This window comes from Mus caroli, unplaced genomic scaffold, assembly GCF_978045245.1.
Source record: "Mus caroli unplaced genomic scaffold, Mus_caroli_1 scaffold_18, whole genome shotgun sequence".
Taxonomy (NCBI): Eukaryota; Metazoa; Chordata; class Mammalia; order Rodentia; family Muridae; genus Mus; species Mus caroli.
The window spans coordinates 60182984-60202154 of record NW_028227273.1 but is presented as its reverse complement, the minus strand read 5'-3'; the positions used below and the strand labels follow the sequence as shown (position 1 = coordinate 60202154).

At 42.4% G+C, this 19171-nt stretch overlaps 1 protein-coding gene across 3 annotated transcripts in view; it reads right to left on the bottom strand.

Annotated features, from left to right (window-relative positions):
* Positions 1-479: 479 nt before the first annotated feature.
* Hnrnpm (heterogeneous nuclear ribonucleoprotein M) overlaps positions 480-19171 on the bottom strand; it is a 39519-nt gene continuing 20827 nt past the window's right edge. For 2 of the 3 annotated variants that reach the window (XM_021185899.3, XM_021185900.3), the window contains 9 exons: positions 18943-18992; positions 17581-17641; positions 14397-14498; positions 13267-13311; positions 12785-12862; positions 6504-6557; positions 3853-4655; positions 3059-3110; positions 480-903 (listed from right to left, as the gene is read on the bottom strand). In XM_021185899.3, the coding sequence (XP_021041558.1) occupies positions 740-903; positions 3059-3110; positions 3853-4655; positions 6504-6557; positions 12785-12862; positions 13267-13311; positions 14397-14498; positions 17581-17641; positions 18943-18992 (1409 nt within the window). In that variant the 3' untranslated portion in view covers positions 480-739. Of the gene's footprint in view, positions 990-3058; positions 3111-3852; positions 4656-6503; positions 6558-12784; positions 12863-13266; positions 13312-14396; positions 14499-17580; positions 17642-18942; positions 18993-19171 lie in introns of all 3 variants that reach the window. The other variant, XM_021185897.3, reaches the window with a different exon arrangement.

The window sequence follows — 19171 nt, the reverse complement described above, 5'->3', positions numbered from 1 at the left end:
GGAACCAAAGGTGGGGGGAAAAATCAATTACCCTCCCAACTGAAAGGAGCTGATGAGAGGATATATCCACACATAACTTGGATGACTAGTAGCTGCACCCAAAAACCCCTTGTAGGCTGCAAACATTTGTGTTGCCAAGAGAGAGTCTATGGTGGGGCTCCTGCCTAACAAGACATCATTATGAAGTATGCCATAAACAGTGACATTCTCAGTGGGCTTGAACAAAGAAAAGCCAAAGTGAAGTGAGCTGGGACTTACAGAATAAAGCTACAGGATGACTTTCAGGATTGCTATTATCACACCTAGGAAAATGACGACCTTCTAGAATCTTTACTAATAAGTGTATAACCAGGTTCTCTCTTCAAACCTTGGGGCCCACACACAAGCAACAATGAGGGTGAGATCTCTGGTGTTGATAGCTCTGCAGATCTCAAATGGCCACCTCTACAAAATACACAAAAACAAAAAAGGCAAGCCACTTTCAGGAACTGGTATTTATTATCAAAGTCATATTCGATGTCAACAAGATGCCACAACTACAAAAAAAATTGCGCACATTGCAATCTCAATGCAAACAGTCAAATGGAACCCCAATCATTAAAAAATTAATTCAAATTACCCCAAAAAAGCAACTGAATTTTTTAAACATCTTTATACATCCAGCCAACAAATTAAAATGGTTAACAAGAAAAAATACAAATTCAGAGGTCTGGTATTGATGTTTAAAAAAGGCAACTGCTTAAGCATTTCTATCAATTCGAACATCAATCTCTCGGCCACTCAGCTTCGTGCCATTCATCATCCGGCAGGCTCTCTCAGCCACCTCGGGAGACTCAAACTTAACCACACCGCACCCCTTGGACTTTCCGTTCTCCATCTTGATGTCGGCGTACAGCACGTGGCCTGGCACAGGGAGGGAAGAAGAGACCACACGCATCAGGCAAACCCAGAGCTCAGCCTCAGTCTGGGCTCCACTCAGTCCAGATCACCTGTTGGATTTCGGTGACATAGTCAAAAAGGAGAGACCCTTGCGTATGAAGTGAATGCTTAGAACACCACGTATGGCAGCGCCAGCAACTACAGCCCCCTCCACTACATTGCCATTGTTCTCCAAGCATGACAACAGCCTAACCTGCTGTGACGAACCTGCCAAATGGCTTCAAATGTTTGTCCTTACGCTCCAGCAAGTTACAGAGAGAGGGAACTGTGGAGCCAACTCTAGATTAGAATTCAAGAGGGTTGACTATTGAATACAACCATCTTGTCACAAGGCCATTACCAATGATGGTTCTGTAAGACAGGGATACTCAGTGAGCAGCTTACGGACCTATATGATGATTATGTACCCAGGTATGTGTCAAGCACAAAAGAAATGGGTCGATAATAAAGTAAGAGTCAAAGTCACATTAGTACTGTTAAGGCCCACAATTCTAGTCCTACTAATGGCTTGGGGAGAGATGACATTCCAGTGGCTTCTCATGATAATAAAGTTCTGAAAGATAGTAAGTACAAATTCATCAGAATAAACATTCCTGCCAGAGTAGGACACAATGGTACACACTTGCAATCCCAGTGGTTGGGAAGCTAAAGCAAGATTTTGAGTTCTAGGCCAGTCTGGAGCTCCCTGCCAAGGCCCAGGATCAAAAGAGAATGACATGACAGAAGACAAACAGAGGGAAAGTATCTCACCTGTAATCCCAGCCCTTGGAAGTTGGAGGTAGAAGAATCAAGAATTCAAGGCCACTAAGGATGCAGCTCAGTGGGCACAGTGCTTTGCCTAGCATGCATAAAACCCTTGGGTTGAACCCTAGCATTTGTACAAACCAGGCAGGGTAGCTACCTCTGTAATCTAAGCATTCAGGAGGTAGAAGTAAGAAGACTACAAGTTCAAGGTTATTTCCAGCTATTTAGTGAGGGCCCATCTGAGTTTTAAAAGGCCCAATCTATACCCCCCCCCCCCCGTCTCCCCAACCCCAAAATACAACTAAGAGTTTAAGGTCATTCTTGACTACATAAGGACTTCGGAGCCTATCTCAAAAAGAGAAAAGGGGGAGGAAAAAAGCAAAGGGGCAGAGAGAATTTTCTGGCAGGAAAGCAGAGAATATACCTGAACATATAACTCATGTTCAAGGGCAGGAGAGAAATGGAACCAAGTCTCCAAAAATCTTTTGAATTTGTATTTTCTCAGAAGTGGGCACATTCTATTCCCAGTTTTTGTAATATATAGTTACAGTATTGACTGTTAATGAAAACTGCAACTCAGAGAATCACGGGACTAGGAAAGAAGGTTGGCTTTGACTCTACAGCTTATTCCAAAGAATCAAGGAAAGCACCAAGAACACTGGAATGTGAGCCATTTCCGCATGAGGAAACAAGAAACAGGTGTCTTGACCCAGCAGCCAGCGACATCTTGGTTTAGCTGAGAAGGTGCGATGCGAGCAGGGAAGACCGCATCCTGGTCATCAAAGAAGCCTTCTAGAAAGGTTGCCTCGTGTTAAGAATCCACAACCAGACTTTCACCCCATACTGTGTGCTCACATCTACAACTGCTGAGCATGACCTCTCCGAGGAACCAAACCAGCTCTGAGTTTAATGGAGGAAATCAATTTTTCTTAAATTTACTTTTTGCGTTTTATAAGTCTGTGACCATAGGAATACTGCTTTACTGACTCTTATGTAAAAAGATGACAATGCTGCCTCCTCTCAGAAACTCTGAAAAAGCAGGAGTGGTAGCATTCACCTATAGTTCCAGCAAATGCAAGGCAGAGGCAAGAGAATCATGAACTCGAGTTTTGCCTAGGTTATAAAGTGAGAGTCTGCTTCCAAAAACTAACTAGAAAAGAACTGTAAGGATGAAATGAGCACACAGCATGACACATACCAGGACTCCCAACAGCTGCCTGTACATCTGCAGGTAGAACAATGGCAAGGCCCATGGTTGCTCTAGAGCCCATGGACAGTGGTTGTTAAGACTAGGAAAGGAGCCTCACTGCTCCAACTCAACAGCATCAACAAGCCACAACACAGGAAGCACAGAGAGCCTATGTTAAACACTTACCACATTCATTGAATTTGTCCTTTAGCATCTTCCATGTAAAATCAAATGGGAGCTGAGGAAAAAAGAGGTAGACTAATCTGTGATACAACAAAGTCTTAATGTACAAACATTATAATAGATACGAGAATATGACTTGAAGGCACTTGGGCTGGGTGTGCAGCTTATGGGGTATACAATGATTTGCCTAGTATGTGTACAGCCCTAGATTTAATCCCCACTAATCCCTCAAAATCCTCCCAAAATCCTCACTTCCTGACCTCTTTAAGACAATCAGCAGGGAACAAAACAAGTCCATGTAGAATTAGGCTATTAAGTGGCACAACTCACAATTTGGTGACAATACATAACTCAAGCACAGCTACCTTTCTCAGAATCACTGTGCCAAGACTGAAATGCTCCTCAAGCCAAGGGATCAGAAACCACAGACCTTTAGAGCTCAGTCTATTCCTCATCTGGCATATCACAGGCAAATGCCAGGCTATTGTATTTTTGTTTCTTTGATTTTTGGAGACAGTGTCTCACCTGGTAGCTCTTGTTAGACTGGATCTCAGAGTGCCACTTCACCTTTGCCTCTAGAGTGCTGGAATTAAAGGAATGGACCACCATGCCTGGCACTAAGACTACTGCTCTTCCAGTAATCCCTCAACTTCCAGTTCAACTCTGGAGATAGGCAAGCTGTATCACCCGTACTGCCCAGTTCCCCTTCTTCAAACTTCCCTCTCCAGTCTACACTCAGTCTACTGGCCTCCCCACTTCACAACAACCACAAGAAATTCCACTAAAGAACCACTTACATTTCTCACAAATATCTGGCAGGCCTTCCTAGCTACTCCAGGTGCATGGCCTCCAGCTCCGCCAAAGGAACCTGCGAAGCTTCCTCCAAAGTTGCCCCGCTCCATCTCAATGGCTCGGTCAAAGCTAGCACCTCCGGCTCCACCCATGGCCAGGCCCATTCGCTCAATACCAGCGCCCAATGCTGGGCCCATGGCAGGGCCCATACGTTCCAGGCTGTTGGCGCCCATTCGCTCCAGGCCCATGCGCTCAAGACTGTTGGCTCCCATACGCTCCAGGCCCATGCGCTCCAGGTTGTTGGCGCCCATGCGCTCCAGGCCGGTGGCCATCCGATCCATCACAGGACCCATGCGCTCCAGGCTGGCCCCCATGCCTGTGGGCACCATCCGATCCATGCTTAGGCCCATGCGTTCAATGGCAGGACCCATGCGCTCTACACCAGAGCCCATGCGCTCAATGGTTTGGCCCACACGGTCAATGGGTGCGGCCATGCGCTCCAGGCCGAAGCCCATGCCGGCACCCATGCGCTCCACGCCAGAACCAATGCGCTCCATGGTCTGGCCCATGCGCTCAATACTGGAGGCCATGTGGTCAAGGCCTAGTGGGCCCATGCGCTCGATGCTGGAGCCCATGCGCTCAACTGAGCCCATGCGGTCCATGACCAGGCCCATGCGCTCAATCTCAGAGCCCACTCGATCCATGCCATGGCCTAAGCCTGCGCCCATGCGCTCCATGCCAGCACCGCTAATGCGGTCAATGCCAGGGCCCATCCTCTCGATCCCAGGGACACTGCCTCCAGCTCCACCTGAAACAGGAATAAAAAGCACAAGTGGAAGTCAAGAGACTTATATAGATGTTCATATACCAATGTGTGCCTGGCTGGGCACTTCAGATCCTAAGCTCAACCACAAATCAAGAAGTCATGCTCAAAGTAATTTACTATTAAAAAACAAACAAACAAACAAACAAACAAAACTCTCAAAAGTTTTCACATTGAAATCCACACAATCATCCTTTCCACTACATAGCACAGGTAAAAATTTAGAAGGAATAAAACTTCACCTCCATACTGGCTATTTCTAAAAACCTTTGTAGTTTCCCCATCAGCAAACATTAAAAAAGCACAGAAAACTTCATACTCAGGGTAACTGACAGGAGACAATTCAAAGTCACTTACAACCTTCAAGTTGAGAGAACCTGTCCCTCTTAAAATGCCCTGCTGATCTCCACTATGGCTGCAATTCCTTAGCACTTCCAGGGCACAAAATAATCACACAGCCATGTAAGCAGCCACGTAAGCAGACGATAAAACAAAAATGACCCTCAATATACACAAGCATACAAACTGATCATTTTCTAGAACCTTTCCTTCTCTAAGGGAAATTGATACCTACTTCATTGGCTTTGGAAGAAAGATGCTGACACCATGGGCAAGTTCAATTCTGGAAGAGGCTAAGGGTCAGAGACCAGTGCACAATGACTCTTATCCATAATGCTTGCAAACCTAACAGGGAAGGTCTGACTATCACCAAGGCCATGACCTCACTACTTAAGCAAGCAGAGCTCAAAACTGAAGTTTCATAGTGCCCACTTCTCAGTATAGCAGTCTAGCCCACAGCCGGCCTACTACTGACACAAGTACAAATTTACAAGAGATCACTCAGCAAGTTTTCTAACAGTATATAACTGGCCAAAACTATGTGACCTGGCACAAATCAACTCATCTTTCTGTGCCCACTTCTGTGACTGAAATGTAGCACACTGGTTGGCAAAATCCAAGCACAACTTCAAGAATAGCATTTCAGAACACAAGTAGCTCAAAAAGCAACTTCTTCACATTTGCAAGGGGAAAAGAGTTGCTGGCTCAACACACAATATAGTAGTGATGCTGGCAGTATAGTAATATGTCCACAGCAGCAGACCCAGGAAAGAATTTAGCAAGGATCCTACAGAAATGCCTGGCAAGTGGGCTGCTATGGGAAAGCCAAACTCAAAGATTAGGGGAAAAGGGAAGGTGGAGCGGGTAAGCTTTAAAAGGTAGGCTAGGCTGGAGAGCTGGCTCTGCAGTTAAGAGAACTTAACTACTCCTGCAAAGTACCAGAAGTGATTCAGTTCCCAAGACCCACACCTTACACCTTACAACCACCAAATAGCTCCAACTCTCAAGACATCTGCTGCCTCTGGTTTCCACTTGCATCTACACACACACACACACACACACACACACACACACACACACACACTCACTCTCTTAAATCTTCATAGTACATTTAATTCTAAGTGCTCATAAAAATATCATGGATGATCATATACCAAAAGGTTTGCAACACTCAATGCACACTGGGCCTGCATGAGGCTTCCAACAAACATTTGTCTTGCATTAGGTGGTGCACTTTTCAATTTTAAGACTTTTTACATGCACTGGCTCTTTTATAGCCTTTGGAGGTTGTACCTATTAATCTCCTCCCCCCATTTTATAGGTGAGTTTTGTCACTTGTCATAAGCCATACGGGAAAAGGCAACAATTGATACCACCCTGGGTAACCTGTGTCATAGCCCATTTTTGTCACATTACTGTTGACTTCCCATTAAGTGCTCGTTCTAACAACAACAACAACAACAACACAGAACATCAAGCTAAGTGATTTCCTACCTCCTCCCTGTTTTGCAATGATCTCTCCTCTCTTCAGTGCATTACTTAGGATTTCTAAGGAAATCAGGAAGAAAAAATAATTAGCCAAATTGTTCTATAACAGAAACCTGCTCATTATGTTCTAAAAGTATATATATTTTAAGAAAAGGAAACGGGTTTGAGAAACATACATAAAACATCATTTTACAAAAAACAGGAAAGTCAGGACGGGTGTGGTGGCGCACGCCTTTAATCCCAGCACTCGGGAGGCAGAGTTTGAGGCCAGCCTGGTCTACAAAGTGAGTTCCAGGACAGCCAGGGCTACACAGAGAAACCCTGTCTCGAAAAACCAAAACCAAACCAAACCAAAAAAAAACAGGAAAGTCACAGTGCTAGGACTCTTGTAACTTTTGAGTAAGGCCCAGTTTACAGGGGTGCCTGCAAATTTGTCCAGCAAAGAGAACAAAGAAGAGGGCCCTCAACCCTTGCTCAGTAGCAGTTTTCTAAAGGTGGTCTGGCACTTAGTACTGAGACGTCCTCAGTGGGCAGGAAAGCAAGGATTCTTCGGGTGTCCTAGAGCCTGCATGCACTCTTCTTCTCTGCATCACCTGGACAGAGCAGGACTTGAGCACCTAATGAGTAAGCAGCATGTGGTGGTGACAAAGAATGATCTTCCTGCCCCACTGTCCCATAGAGAGAACATTGTTGCTTGCTGGCCAGTGGCTCATCTAAGCCTCCTTAAGTTTGCTACAGCTACTATTAATACCCTCCTTAGAAATCAAAAGCTTTAGCTTCTATCATGGGTCCTTAAAATACATCAAATTTGCTAGCTGAACTTCCCAGCAGTCATAATGGTTTGCAAAGCAGACCACAGGGGAAATCTTATAGAATAACATACACGAGCAGATGCACTTTCTGTGGCCATCTCTTAGGACCACATGTCTGTGTCATGCTCTATGCTGCCATGTAGCCATAGCAATCTTACAGCATACTTGCCAATGGCAGGCACCTTTGCCCTCCTGAGGTCCACAGAGCTGTTCCTACAGACTCTGGCATCTCCTTTTAGCTGGGAAACAGCCACTACTGTGTGGTCACCCTGGTCATCATCTCTGTAGGAATGTATAACATAATGGACACAGTATTCGCAAGGAACACTTAAATGTACCCTGACTGCTGATGGAGAGATAAGTAGAATAATAATCATGCTGGGCATGTGGGAAAATAAAGGGGAGAATGAATGGCTACTTGGCTCCCAGCTTAAGCACAGACCCAGCAAGCTTAGAGGGGTGTGAGCCAAAGACCCAGTTCCACAGGACCTGGCAGACAGAAGACATTCCTCTAATTGCTTTTGGAGACAAAAGGTAAACTTAGTGCAGTGCTATGAAGTGTGTCAGTCAGTGCTGTTTAAGGGCATTGTATACAGGTCCACCTGTGTTGAAATAGCAAGAATGAAGCTGAAGCTTGCCTACCAGAAAAGGCAGGAAAGCTAGGTCCTGGCCATAACAGAGGGGGGTGGGGGGAGGGAGAGGGAGAGAAGGCGAAAGGGAGGGGGGAGAGGGGGGAAGGGGGGGAGAGAGAGAGAGGGAGAGAGAGAGGGAGAGGGAGAGGGAGAGAGAGATTGTTGCAAGCCTTTGTGATTAATAATTTGTATTACATTGTATTACACTGGATACCTAAGTATTGTTATTAGACCTGGTTTCCCCATTGCAGCTGGAAACTAACACTGCTTCTTGGGCAACAAAATACACAGGAAATGGAAGCTCTTTATCAAGAGTTGGTATTCATCTGAAAATGCTCAACCTTGCTACATTGACACCTGAGACTCATTCAGGACTTATTTGGGGTTCACAGAATACTGACTTACTAAGAATGCTCACAACAGGAGTCTCTTATCATTAAAGTTTTGCTCACTCTCCTAATGTGTACTTAAGGTCATCAGGTCAGAATTAATTAGACGGGAAGAGGGCTTTCAAAAGAAATGATAAAAAACTTCTGGAAACTGGAGTTTACTAACAGTTTTTTTTCTTAAGGAGCACAGATTTGTAGACTTAGAAACTAGGCGGTGGTAGCACACATCTTTATCTGAACCCTGAGGCAGAGGCAGAGGCAGAGGCAGAGGCAGAGGCAGGTGATCTCTGTACTTCAAGTCCAGCCTGGTTTACTGAGTAAGTTCCAGTACAGTCAGGTCCAGACAGAGAAATCCTGTCTAGAAAAAATTAAAATATAGCCAAAGAATAAAATAAATATTTATAAAGCAAAACAAACACACACAACTTGCATGCTACAGCTGTGTTCTATTTCTTATTATTTTGCAAAAGAACCATTTTAACATTTGATAAAGCATATATATATATATATATATACATACATATATATATATACATGAAAATATTTAATGAGAAAATACCCATTTTATTATCTTTCTTGTACTTTTCAAGGTAGACAAGTTTCACCTTGTATGTCATAAGGACAACTTTGAAAAGGAATATAATCTCCCCTCCAAAAAACACCTTGTTTTTTTCCTATCTTTGTTTGTTTGTTTGAGATGGGTTTCTCTGTGTAGCCTTGGCTGTCCTGGAACTCAGAGATCCAACTACCTGACTCCTGAGTGCTGGGATTAAAAGTGTACATTCAGGCTGGTGAGATGGCTCAGTGGGTAAAAAAGCACCCGACTGCTCTTCCGAAGGTCCAGAGTTCAAATCCCAGCAACCACATGGTGGCTCACAACCATCCGTAACGTGATCTGGCGCCCTCTTCTGGAGTGTCTGAAGACAGCTACAGTGTACTTACATATAATAAATAAATAAATCTTTAAAAAAAAAAAAAAAGTGTACATTCAGCCAGGCGTGGTGGTGCACGCCTTTAATCCCAGCACTCGGGAGGCAGAGGCAGGCAGATTTCTGAGTTCGAGGCCAGCCTGGATTACAAAGTGAGTTCCAGGACAGCCAGGGCTACACAGAGAAACCAAAAAAAAATAAAAAAGTGTGCATTCTCCTCAGTCTTCTGCTATGTGGGAAAAATGTACTCAATAAATTGAAACTGTCAAACTTTTTAGAGATATTCATAGACACCCCACCCTTGCCCTCATGCAAATGCCAACTAACTCTGTGCCAAACCTCTAGGCCTCTAAGTCCTCAACTCCAATGGTCTCTTTACCCTGTCTCCCTACATTTTTGCTTTGAGCATAGCTTATGTACTGGTTGTAAAGAACAATCTTTTCTAGGTCTTCGCATACTTCATGTGCTGCTGATATAGCTGCCTAGGGCCTGGAAACAAAAGCTCTCACACACCTACCTACTCATCAGACCACTCACCTGGCCATTCATAGCTATCATCTTTTCAACTGCATCCAAGATCAAGGACCACAAACCTATTTTTAAAGTACCAAGAAGTGCAAAGATCTACTGCTATGATTGGAAAGGGACAATGTGTAGGAAGGGGGTAACAGATAAAAAATGGAAGGAAACCCAAACCAATCCAGACCATTACTCTGAAAATTCATCTTCACTATTTTATTTGGTACAGAATGTTCTACTCCTTTGTGTTTGATCACAAGCAGTAACAGGGAATTCAATGACTAAATAGTATTAATTAGAAAGCAATAGTATTAATGAACAGTAGCAAGGTAATGTTTCCATCCAGGTCAGAACAGGACCTGTTCCTGTTGTCATGTAACTTCGTAGATACTTCAGGACAGGAACAGTTGATACCTTTGTCGCATATGTGAGAGGGATAACAGAATGGCAATGATGGAAGGTTCATAGCATAACATTATGTCATTTTCTTTTTGCCACAGACATGTTTTAAAATACATCTTTTATGAAGTACTATTTTAGATATCAAAACAAATTAGTTGTAGCAATAGGAAATTCAATCATCCTAGTCAGATACACGTATGAACTCACTCATAAAATGTAAAGGTTAAAGAATCTGAACTAGTCAGATAGTCAAGGCAAAGTCCAGGAAAAACTAAGTTTCCCCCCTTTCAGACTTAGATGCCTTTATTATTACTGACCTAGCTTTATTCTTTATTTATTAACAAACCAAGAAGAAGTTTCTTCATGCTATTTTTGTTCCTCTTAGGTTTTGCTTGCTCCTCCCTCAACCCTCCATAGGATGCTAGGCCCTTTAAGCTCTTTCATATATCGTATGTACTACTCCTCTCTTTTGCTACTTCTCCTCTCGTGCCTCTCGTGCCTGTTTGGATTTCCATAGATAAAGTCAGAGGCAGTAAGTGCACCTTCACTAGCACCCATGTTAGGTCAGACTTAAGACAACCATTTATGGGATTGTTAAGAGCACTGGCTGTTTTTCCAGATCGTGGGTTCAATTCCCAGCACCAGCATGGCAGCTCACAACTGTCTGTAACTCCAGTTCCATGAGATCCGACACTCTCTCTGGCCTCCTTGGGCAGCGGTAATGAAACCGTTACACAGACCAAACACAGGCAAACACCTGTACATATAAAACTAAATTTAAAAAGAAAACCATTTGTTCCCTAGCCACGCTGTGAAGAAAAGTTTCCACCCAAGAATAGCCACCAAATACTGGGAAACAGTTTCAGTAGTTCCTAAATCTCAAAAAAGACACTGTCTACAAACCAAAGAACATGGCAACTACCAACTGGAAACAAAAAGATTAGCAGACTATATATACCCAGGAAAAGTCATGGTATTGTTATGCCCCAAAGTGGACCCTGCCCACATGGAGCCTATGGAACCTTCTTATCCATTACCAAAAGCTGTTATATTGGGCTGGAAAGATGGCTCAGTGGTTAAGAGCACTGACTGCTCTTCCAAAGGTCCTGAGTTCAATTCCCAGCAACCACGTGGTGGCTCACAACCATCTGTAATGAGATCTGATGTCATCTTCTGGAGTGTCTGAAAACAGTTACAGTGTATTTACATATAATAAATATATCCTTAAATAAAAAAAAAGCTGTTATATCACTCATAACACTCATAACCACTGCTGCCTTTTCATAAAGAGGCTAAATTCCCTTTAGTAACTTGGCCAAGGTCACATGTCTGGCAAGCATGAGGCAAAGGCTGCGCAAATCAAATGAAGAGATATACCCGAGTACAAACTTCTATCCATTTGTTCTTTAACCACTGTAATATTGTTGAGAGCTATTTGTCATCCTATCCTTTGCAGTGTCTTAAAAATGTTGAAGTTCTGTGAGGGAAAGGCCGACCACATTTAATACCTGCCCAAGATAGTCTTTCATGGGGCTGGAGAGATGGCTCAGTGCTGAAGAGCAGACAATCTGGGTTTGGTTCCTAGTACCCACACAGGCTCACAACTGTCTGTTCCAGTTTTGGGGGTTCCAGTAGCCTCTTCTGACCTCAAAAGCAACAGGCATGCTTATGATATACACCGGCCCTCACTCATATGCATAAAATAAACTTCATTAAAAAAAGAAGTCGCCAGGCAGAGGTGGCGCACGCCTTTAACCCCAGCACTTGGGAGGCAGAGGCAGGCGGATTTCTGAGTTTGAGGCCAGCCTGGTCTACAAAGTGAGTTCCAGGACAGCCAAAAAGCTATACAGAGAAACCCTGTCTCAAAAAAAAAAAAAACAAAAGTCTTGTATGACTGCTACCACTATCTATTTTATTCCCCTCTCTCTCTCTCTCTCTCTCTCTCTCTCTCTCTCTCTCTCTCTCTCTCTCTCTCTCTCATGCAAGATTCAAATGTGTATCACTTTGCTTTTTTTCTCTACTGAGAAGTTATAGGAAAATCCAGTAGTATTAGATAGATAGGGGAGTGGAAAATCCAGTAGTATTAGATAGATAGGGGAGTAGAAATCCATGGTATGTCTGTCTGACATGCATGAGGCACTGGGTTCTAAGCCCAGATTGAGGGAAAATAAAAACAGTATTATTTCACTCCTCGGGAATATCAGGCAAATTGGCACTGTGTAGTATGCACCTTTAGTGTAGAACTGTGAGTGTGCTTGCATGCAGCTCACAGACTTATCCTTTCAAGGAAGTAAACAATTAGAGATGCGGAAGCAAGCTGGGCTAGGATTTTTCCATTGTTTGTTTAGATGTGCAATGTGCCAAGTTACCATACGACAACCGGCAGAATTCAAGTTTTCTTCTTCAACCATGTGGACTCTTGAGAACAAAACTCAGTTCATTGGAAATGTAAACCAGTCTCTGCATTACTGACAATGTAGCTTTCCTACATCTCTTCACAACCAGGTATGTGATTAAGTGGAAAAACAAATGGGACAAAAGGACAAGAAGTCCTCAACTATCAAAGAGTAGACAAGACACAGCAGGAAGAAATGCCATTCTTACCATTTATTCGGCCCATGTTCATCCCGGATCCAAATCGCCCCATGTTTTCCATACCACCACCAAAGGGTCCTTCCATGCCTAAAAGAAAAGTATTTAATGTCATCCCAACAAGCCTGCTCACATTCATCAGGCAAGAAAAACTGTTTTTATATTTCACTTTTGGCATTACGTTATGAATATACAAAATTTTAGAGCTTTAGGGTGAGGAAAAAAGTTGACTTCCTTTTTTTAAACTTAGCTTGATTCAACCCCCTCATGAATACACAATACAGAGAGATAAGGCAATTTGCCCAAGGTCACAGAGCTAGTTAGAAAGCCAGAACCAAGGCAACAGACACCCACTAGAAAGACAGACAAATAAAGTAATTCTTAGACTCAGACTTCTAGAAACCAAAGGAAGAATGCACATGCAGGGTTTCAAAGATAAGGAAAATGAGGGGAAAACACTTTGATTACATATTACTTTATTTTAAATTTCTTACCTCCTATTTTATTTATTCCAAATCCTATGCCTTCCATTCCCATTCCTTTAAAAGAGAAAGTCAATGCAAACAAACTTTAAATCAAAACAGTAATACTTAAACTTTAAAAGCACAAAATTCCAAACCAATGAATTAAAAAAAAATCTTTGATGTTACTACATTTCAAAGGTAGGATGGCCACTATTTCAACTGTCAAGATTGTTTTTCAAATAAAAGCTTTTAACAGAGTAAGTTTAAATGTGGATTGAAATTGGAGGCCACGTAATCTTTACTACATGACCAAGCTAGACAACATTAAATATAAAATATAACACTCAGACACAAACTATGTAAAGTTACTGTTTTAAAATGTTGTATAACACAAAGATGTTTAATAAACATTAAAAGCAAAAATTTAAATAATAATAAAGCAGTTTCTGAGCTACAAATAGTCCCTCCCCCAGCCCCAATCAAATAAAGTGTGCTGAGGCTGGTAGAGCCATGATATTAGGGATCTGCAAGAGTGACAGTGGTGAGGCAGAGCATCCACATCACCGTTTCAAATATGTCTATGAAAAGTCCACGTCCAGATCCAAAAGAATGAAATATGTCTTAATGGCACAGAACCATAGTACACAGAAACTTACACACACAGCTAAGCTTTCACTCATGTTTTCCTTGTCTTCCTGAACAAAGATACTATCCATTTTTCCTTGTGACCCATGAGTTTTGTCATTCATAAAAGCTTTTCAAATTCCTTTTATTTTATCAATGCTTATACTTATGGAAAAAGTCATGTCAACATCAGGTGCAAAATGTTCTTCTGGACAGGCTTAAAGCGCCAACGGTAGAGCTGTGGTTCTGCATGCAGTCAGCGGGCTGCACTGTTACTCAGTGTGACCTTGAGTAAGACCAACTCTCTTCCTTGTCCGCTCAAAAGTCATCATGACTAAGATGAAGAGGCACAGTGGCTTAAAAAACCAATTCAACTCAATAAAAACAATACTGCTTTTGTGAACACGAGGCTGAGATGAAAAGGGGATTTTGTCCAAATTGCATTAATCATATTTGAAAATCTCCAGACTTCAACTGCACTAATAGTGGCTTTAATAAATTCAATTTTCCCCATTCATCCCCACTACAATTCTCACCTGCAGGTCCTAGGTTCCCCATTCCAATGCCTTTGTTCAGATGGTTGGCATCAATAGGCTGACCTCCAGGTCCTAATCCCATGCCAATACCACCAAGTCCATCTGAAAGAAGCAGAGAAAGTCAAGAATATGGCTTCCCTTTCTGAAAACATGGTGACCCTCAGACAACTGGTATATTCTAGCTGCCATGCTTTATCCCTAGACCAAGCAAGCCCAGGGCCTGACTTGACTTCAACACCTATACACCTGCATCCCTGTGAGTGTCCCTCTTTATGAAGGTGCAGCTTTTTACATACAGTCAGAGGCTGGAGTATGAAATATGTACCTACACAACAAGGGCAGCTAAAGTCAGTTCGCAGGCTGGCAAGATGACTCAAGGGTTAAGGACCTTACTCCCAATCCTGAATTCTACCTCCAGAACCTATGGTAGAGAAAGCTGGTGCATTCAAGTTGCCCTATGACCTTCAAGCATCTGCACGTTAATATACACACACAAAGACACAGACATACACACACAAAATGAACGCACTAAAGAAACAAATAAAACAATATATATAGTACCACTATGTAGCCCTCTCTGGCCTCAAACTTACAAAGATCCACATGTCCCTGGCCCGAGCCCCATCCCAGTTTTTTTTCCCCCCTAAAGAAATCTAACCTTTCTCTCTCCCCTGCCCTCTTTGCCCCCTTCTTTTAAAAACAAGGTCTTACTATGCAGCCCAAGACTGGCCTCCAACTTGAGATCATCTTGCCTTCGCCTTCTGAATGCTGGTATCACAGATGTGTGCTACCACCTCAAGAATCACTAAATTGATATCCGGCACATCCTCACTGCTATGCTCTACAAACACAACTAAAGAAACAAGAAATGCAGACTGGTATCGGAAAGAGCCACTGAGGCCTGATACTTAAACCAAGATAATGAACAACAAAAAAACTTCAACAGGTTCTAGGTATTTAATCTATCAAGTAGGTTTTTAATTGCATGGCAACAGCTCCAGTAAGTCACCAAGGGTTATTATTCCAATGTACTCAAAGCTCTGAGGTCAACCCTTTGAGTCATACCAAGAGACCAAGAACCAGGGATAATAGGTTCCCTGGGGCTCAGTGCTCCTTTACCTCTAGCACAAGCATCAACAAGAACCACAACAAGCATGTTAAGTGACCACCTGCTTGCAGACAAGTAGTAAGGAAATATTGTCCTTTCAACAGACAAGCCATCTCCTGTCTCCCTGATCCCTTTTTTTTTTTTTTTTTTTTTGCTACTGGGCAATCTGAACTAACCTTTGCTAAGTGCTCAATCACTGTAACTGCATTTTTGACCTATTCTTAAAGCTACAGGCCCTTTCAAGCTAGCAATTATCACAATTTCATTAACTTTCTCATCACTCTAAAAACCTCATCTCCAATAGCAGTCAGCTCTCTCCTCAGCACCATGGAACTATCTTCTGCCTTTTAGACCCACCTGTTCTGGGCATTGCCCACAGTTGGAAACAAGGTTTATCTATACCAAATTGTGGCTCTACCTCCACCCCCACCCCCTTTTGACTAATCAACTTGTAAGGAGCCATCCTCACATTCGACATTATAAGATGGCACTGACACCTGTGTTCTAAGTAGTAAACCATCTGCACATGCGCTGGGGTAGTTTCCCACCCCATGTGCTCTGCCTTTCCCGTGACGACAACTCTGGCTGATGGGCTGCAGCCAATCAGGGAGTGACACGTCCGAGGCGGAGGACAGTCCTCCATAAAAGGGAGGGGGCTCTGCCATCTCTCTCTGGCTCTCTTCTCCACTGGCTCCTGATGGGGTAAGCAATAAAGCTTGTGCCGCAGAAGATTCCGGTTGCCCTGAGTGTGTTCTTACCAGGGGGAACAAAAGCGGCGGGCAACAATCAACTGATTTTGCCAAATTTTAGTTATCTATACATAAATTAATGGATCAGTTCCAACATTCTCCCTTCCCTTTTTAAATAACATCTATCTGTGTACTCAGACCAGTGTTGAACTCATATTTGCCTGCTTTAGACTACCAACAAGTCTGGCTTGACTTGTTGACTAATAAGTCACACTGCTCCAAGCATTTATGTCATTTCTTCATGTGGACATTAGTTTTAGTCCTTAGAATACACCTGAGAGGGATACTGATAGACTATACAGCAAAATCCAGCTCAACTTGGCATTTATTCCATTTGTAATTTGTTTAACCACCAATCTACTCCAGGACACTTTCAAACTGTATAATTTTGCTCTCTGTATCTGGGCAGCCTGCCTTGTCGCAGTGTAATCCAAGAGCCCTTCTTTAAAAGTGTCTGCAGCAGAGAAACACGATGTGTTACTTTCCTAATGCTGTGATAAGACAAGATACCAGGACCAAGTCAACTCATTAAAAAAAGATTAATATGGGGCTCATGGTTCCAGGAGTTAGACTCCCTAACCATCATGGCAGGGAGCATGGCAACAGAAAGGCAGATATGGTGCTAGAAAAGTAATTAAAAGCTCTTTTTTTTTTTTCTCTTTCTTTCTTTTCTTTTTTTCTTTCTTTTTCTCGAGACAGGGTTTCTCTGTGTAGCCCTGGCTGTCCTGGAACTCAGAAATCCGCCTGCCTCTGCCTCCCGAGTGCTGGGATTAAAGGTACGCGCCACCACTGCCAAAAAGCTAAAATTTTTACAAAGAAAAAGCAGAGAGTTAACTGTGGATATTGTGGGCCTATGAAACCTTGAAGCCTGCCCCAGTGACTTATCATCTCCAACAAAGCCACACACGAGTAGAGGTCAGAGGACAACTTGAAGGAATCATCCTCTTTCTCAAACATGTGGGTGCCAGGGGTTAAACTCAAGTCGTCAGGTTTTGCATGAGATGCCTTTATCCTCTGAGCCAGTGCCCCTATCAAAACTCTTAGTTGTAAATTTCTTTACTCATTTCTTATCCTGAAAAACCTATAGAAAACGACTAATCAAGACATGCACGGTACAGTGCACACCATTAATCCCAGCACTTAGGAAGCAGAGGCAAGCAGATCTCTGTGAGTTCCAGGCTATCCAAGGCTACATAGTGCAACCTGTCTACACAGGTGGGGTGGTGACAGGAAAAACAGATCACAAGAATCCCCAGGGTAATTTTCCAAAACTGCAAGTATAAATTTAACTGGAACAGCTTCTATCTAGTATAATTCATATACTCACGGGGAAGTTGCTGTGGGCGTTCAGGAGGAAAAAAGTCTCCCTTTGGTAAAGCCCTCTCATCCTGGAAAAAAAGAAAACCAAAAAGGTCTTAATCTCCACTGGAGCACCAATAGCAAAAGATGGGAAACAATTACCACAACAAAGAACCAAAGAGGCCAGGTGCTGTGTGCTGCACACCTGTAATCCCAATATTTGAGAGACTCACACAAAAGGATCAGGAATTCAAGGCCAGCTTTGAGATACACAGCAAGTTCTAGGATAGTTTACATTACACAACTGTCACAAAAAATGAAACAAAAGACAGACAAACAATAATAACAAAGACAGGTTTGCAGATGTAGCCCAGAGATAAAACACCTGCCTATCACATACAAGGCCCTGTGTCTAGTCCCTAGCACCAGGGAAAAAGCAAAAATTTAAATTAAACAAACAAGATAACTAGTTAAATATAAATAAACTATGACATAGCCATGGCACAGAATAAGTATATCAAACACAAAGAGGTATTTGAGAGCATGTTATCTTCTGTGCCAACAGGAAGGATAAAAATACATTTGTATTATTGGGTATGTAGAGCAGAACCTGAGCAATAAGTACTAGTGAGGCTCAAAACATCATTTCATTTTTTTTTATTATTTATGTTTATCTTATGTGCATTGCTTTTTTATCCTACATGTGTATCTGTCTGAAGGTGTTGGAACTGTTGTTACAGACAGTGGTGAGCTATGATGTGGGTGCTAGGAACTAAAATGGGGTCTTATGGAAGAATAGCCAGTGCTATTAACTGCTGAGCCAACTTTCTAGCCCCTCTTTTAATTTTTTTTTTTGAGTCTTATGAATCCATTAGCTATTTATTCAAAGACTTAACTCCTTCAAATAACAAAATTTATAGCTCCTTTTATTTTATTCCTGAATCTGAATCCTAACCCAGACTGGCCTCAACATCTTTTAGTACTGTTTCTATAAATTATTATCTTTGGCAACGTTATAGTAGGATTACTGTTTATTAAGACTGAACTCCAATAGACCTTTAAAAGCTGTCTGAATCAAATATCTGTTCATTATACTAACCAAACACTGTATGTTATACTTTGAAAACTGGAGTTCTATGCTAAAGATCCTTTGTAGCTGATTCTTTGTAGCTCAAGCAGGATACTCAATGGGCTTCCTGAACATAGGAGTTAACAGTAATAATCAACCAGGCAGGAATGTACAGAAAAACTTCCATGAGCAAAGGGACTCATCACTCTGCAGCCTACTAAATAACAGCTTTAGTTTAAGGGCTAGATACAGTTTTAGTAATTCTACATTTTTCCTAACTTACTTGAACACATCACAAAAAAAGTGATCCTAGTAACTTACCATCTTGACGTGCATCGGCCTATCAAACAGCAACTGGCCATTAAACATAGCTGGTATTACAATTAAGGCTATTTCTAACAACTGTTAAAGCATACCATATAAAATGTTAAAAAGGTAACACCTCCATAGCTACCAGTGAACTCTCTGTGAACTCTTAAGAAATTTCAACTCTCTAGGTATGAAGTCTTAGTAATGACTTTGCACTACAAATGTTTCTGGTAATTAGTTA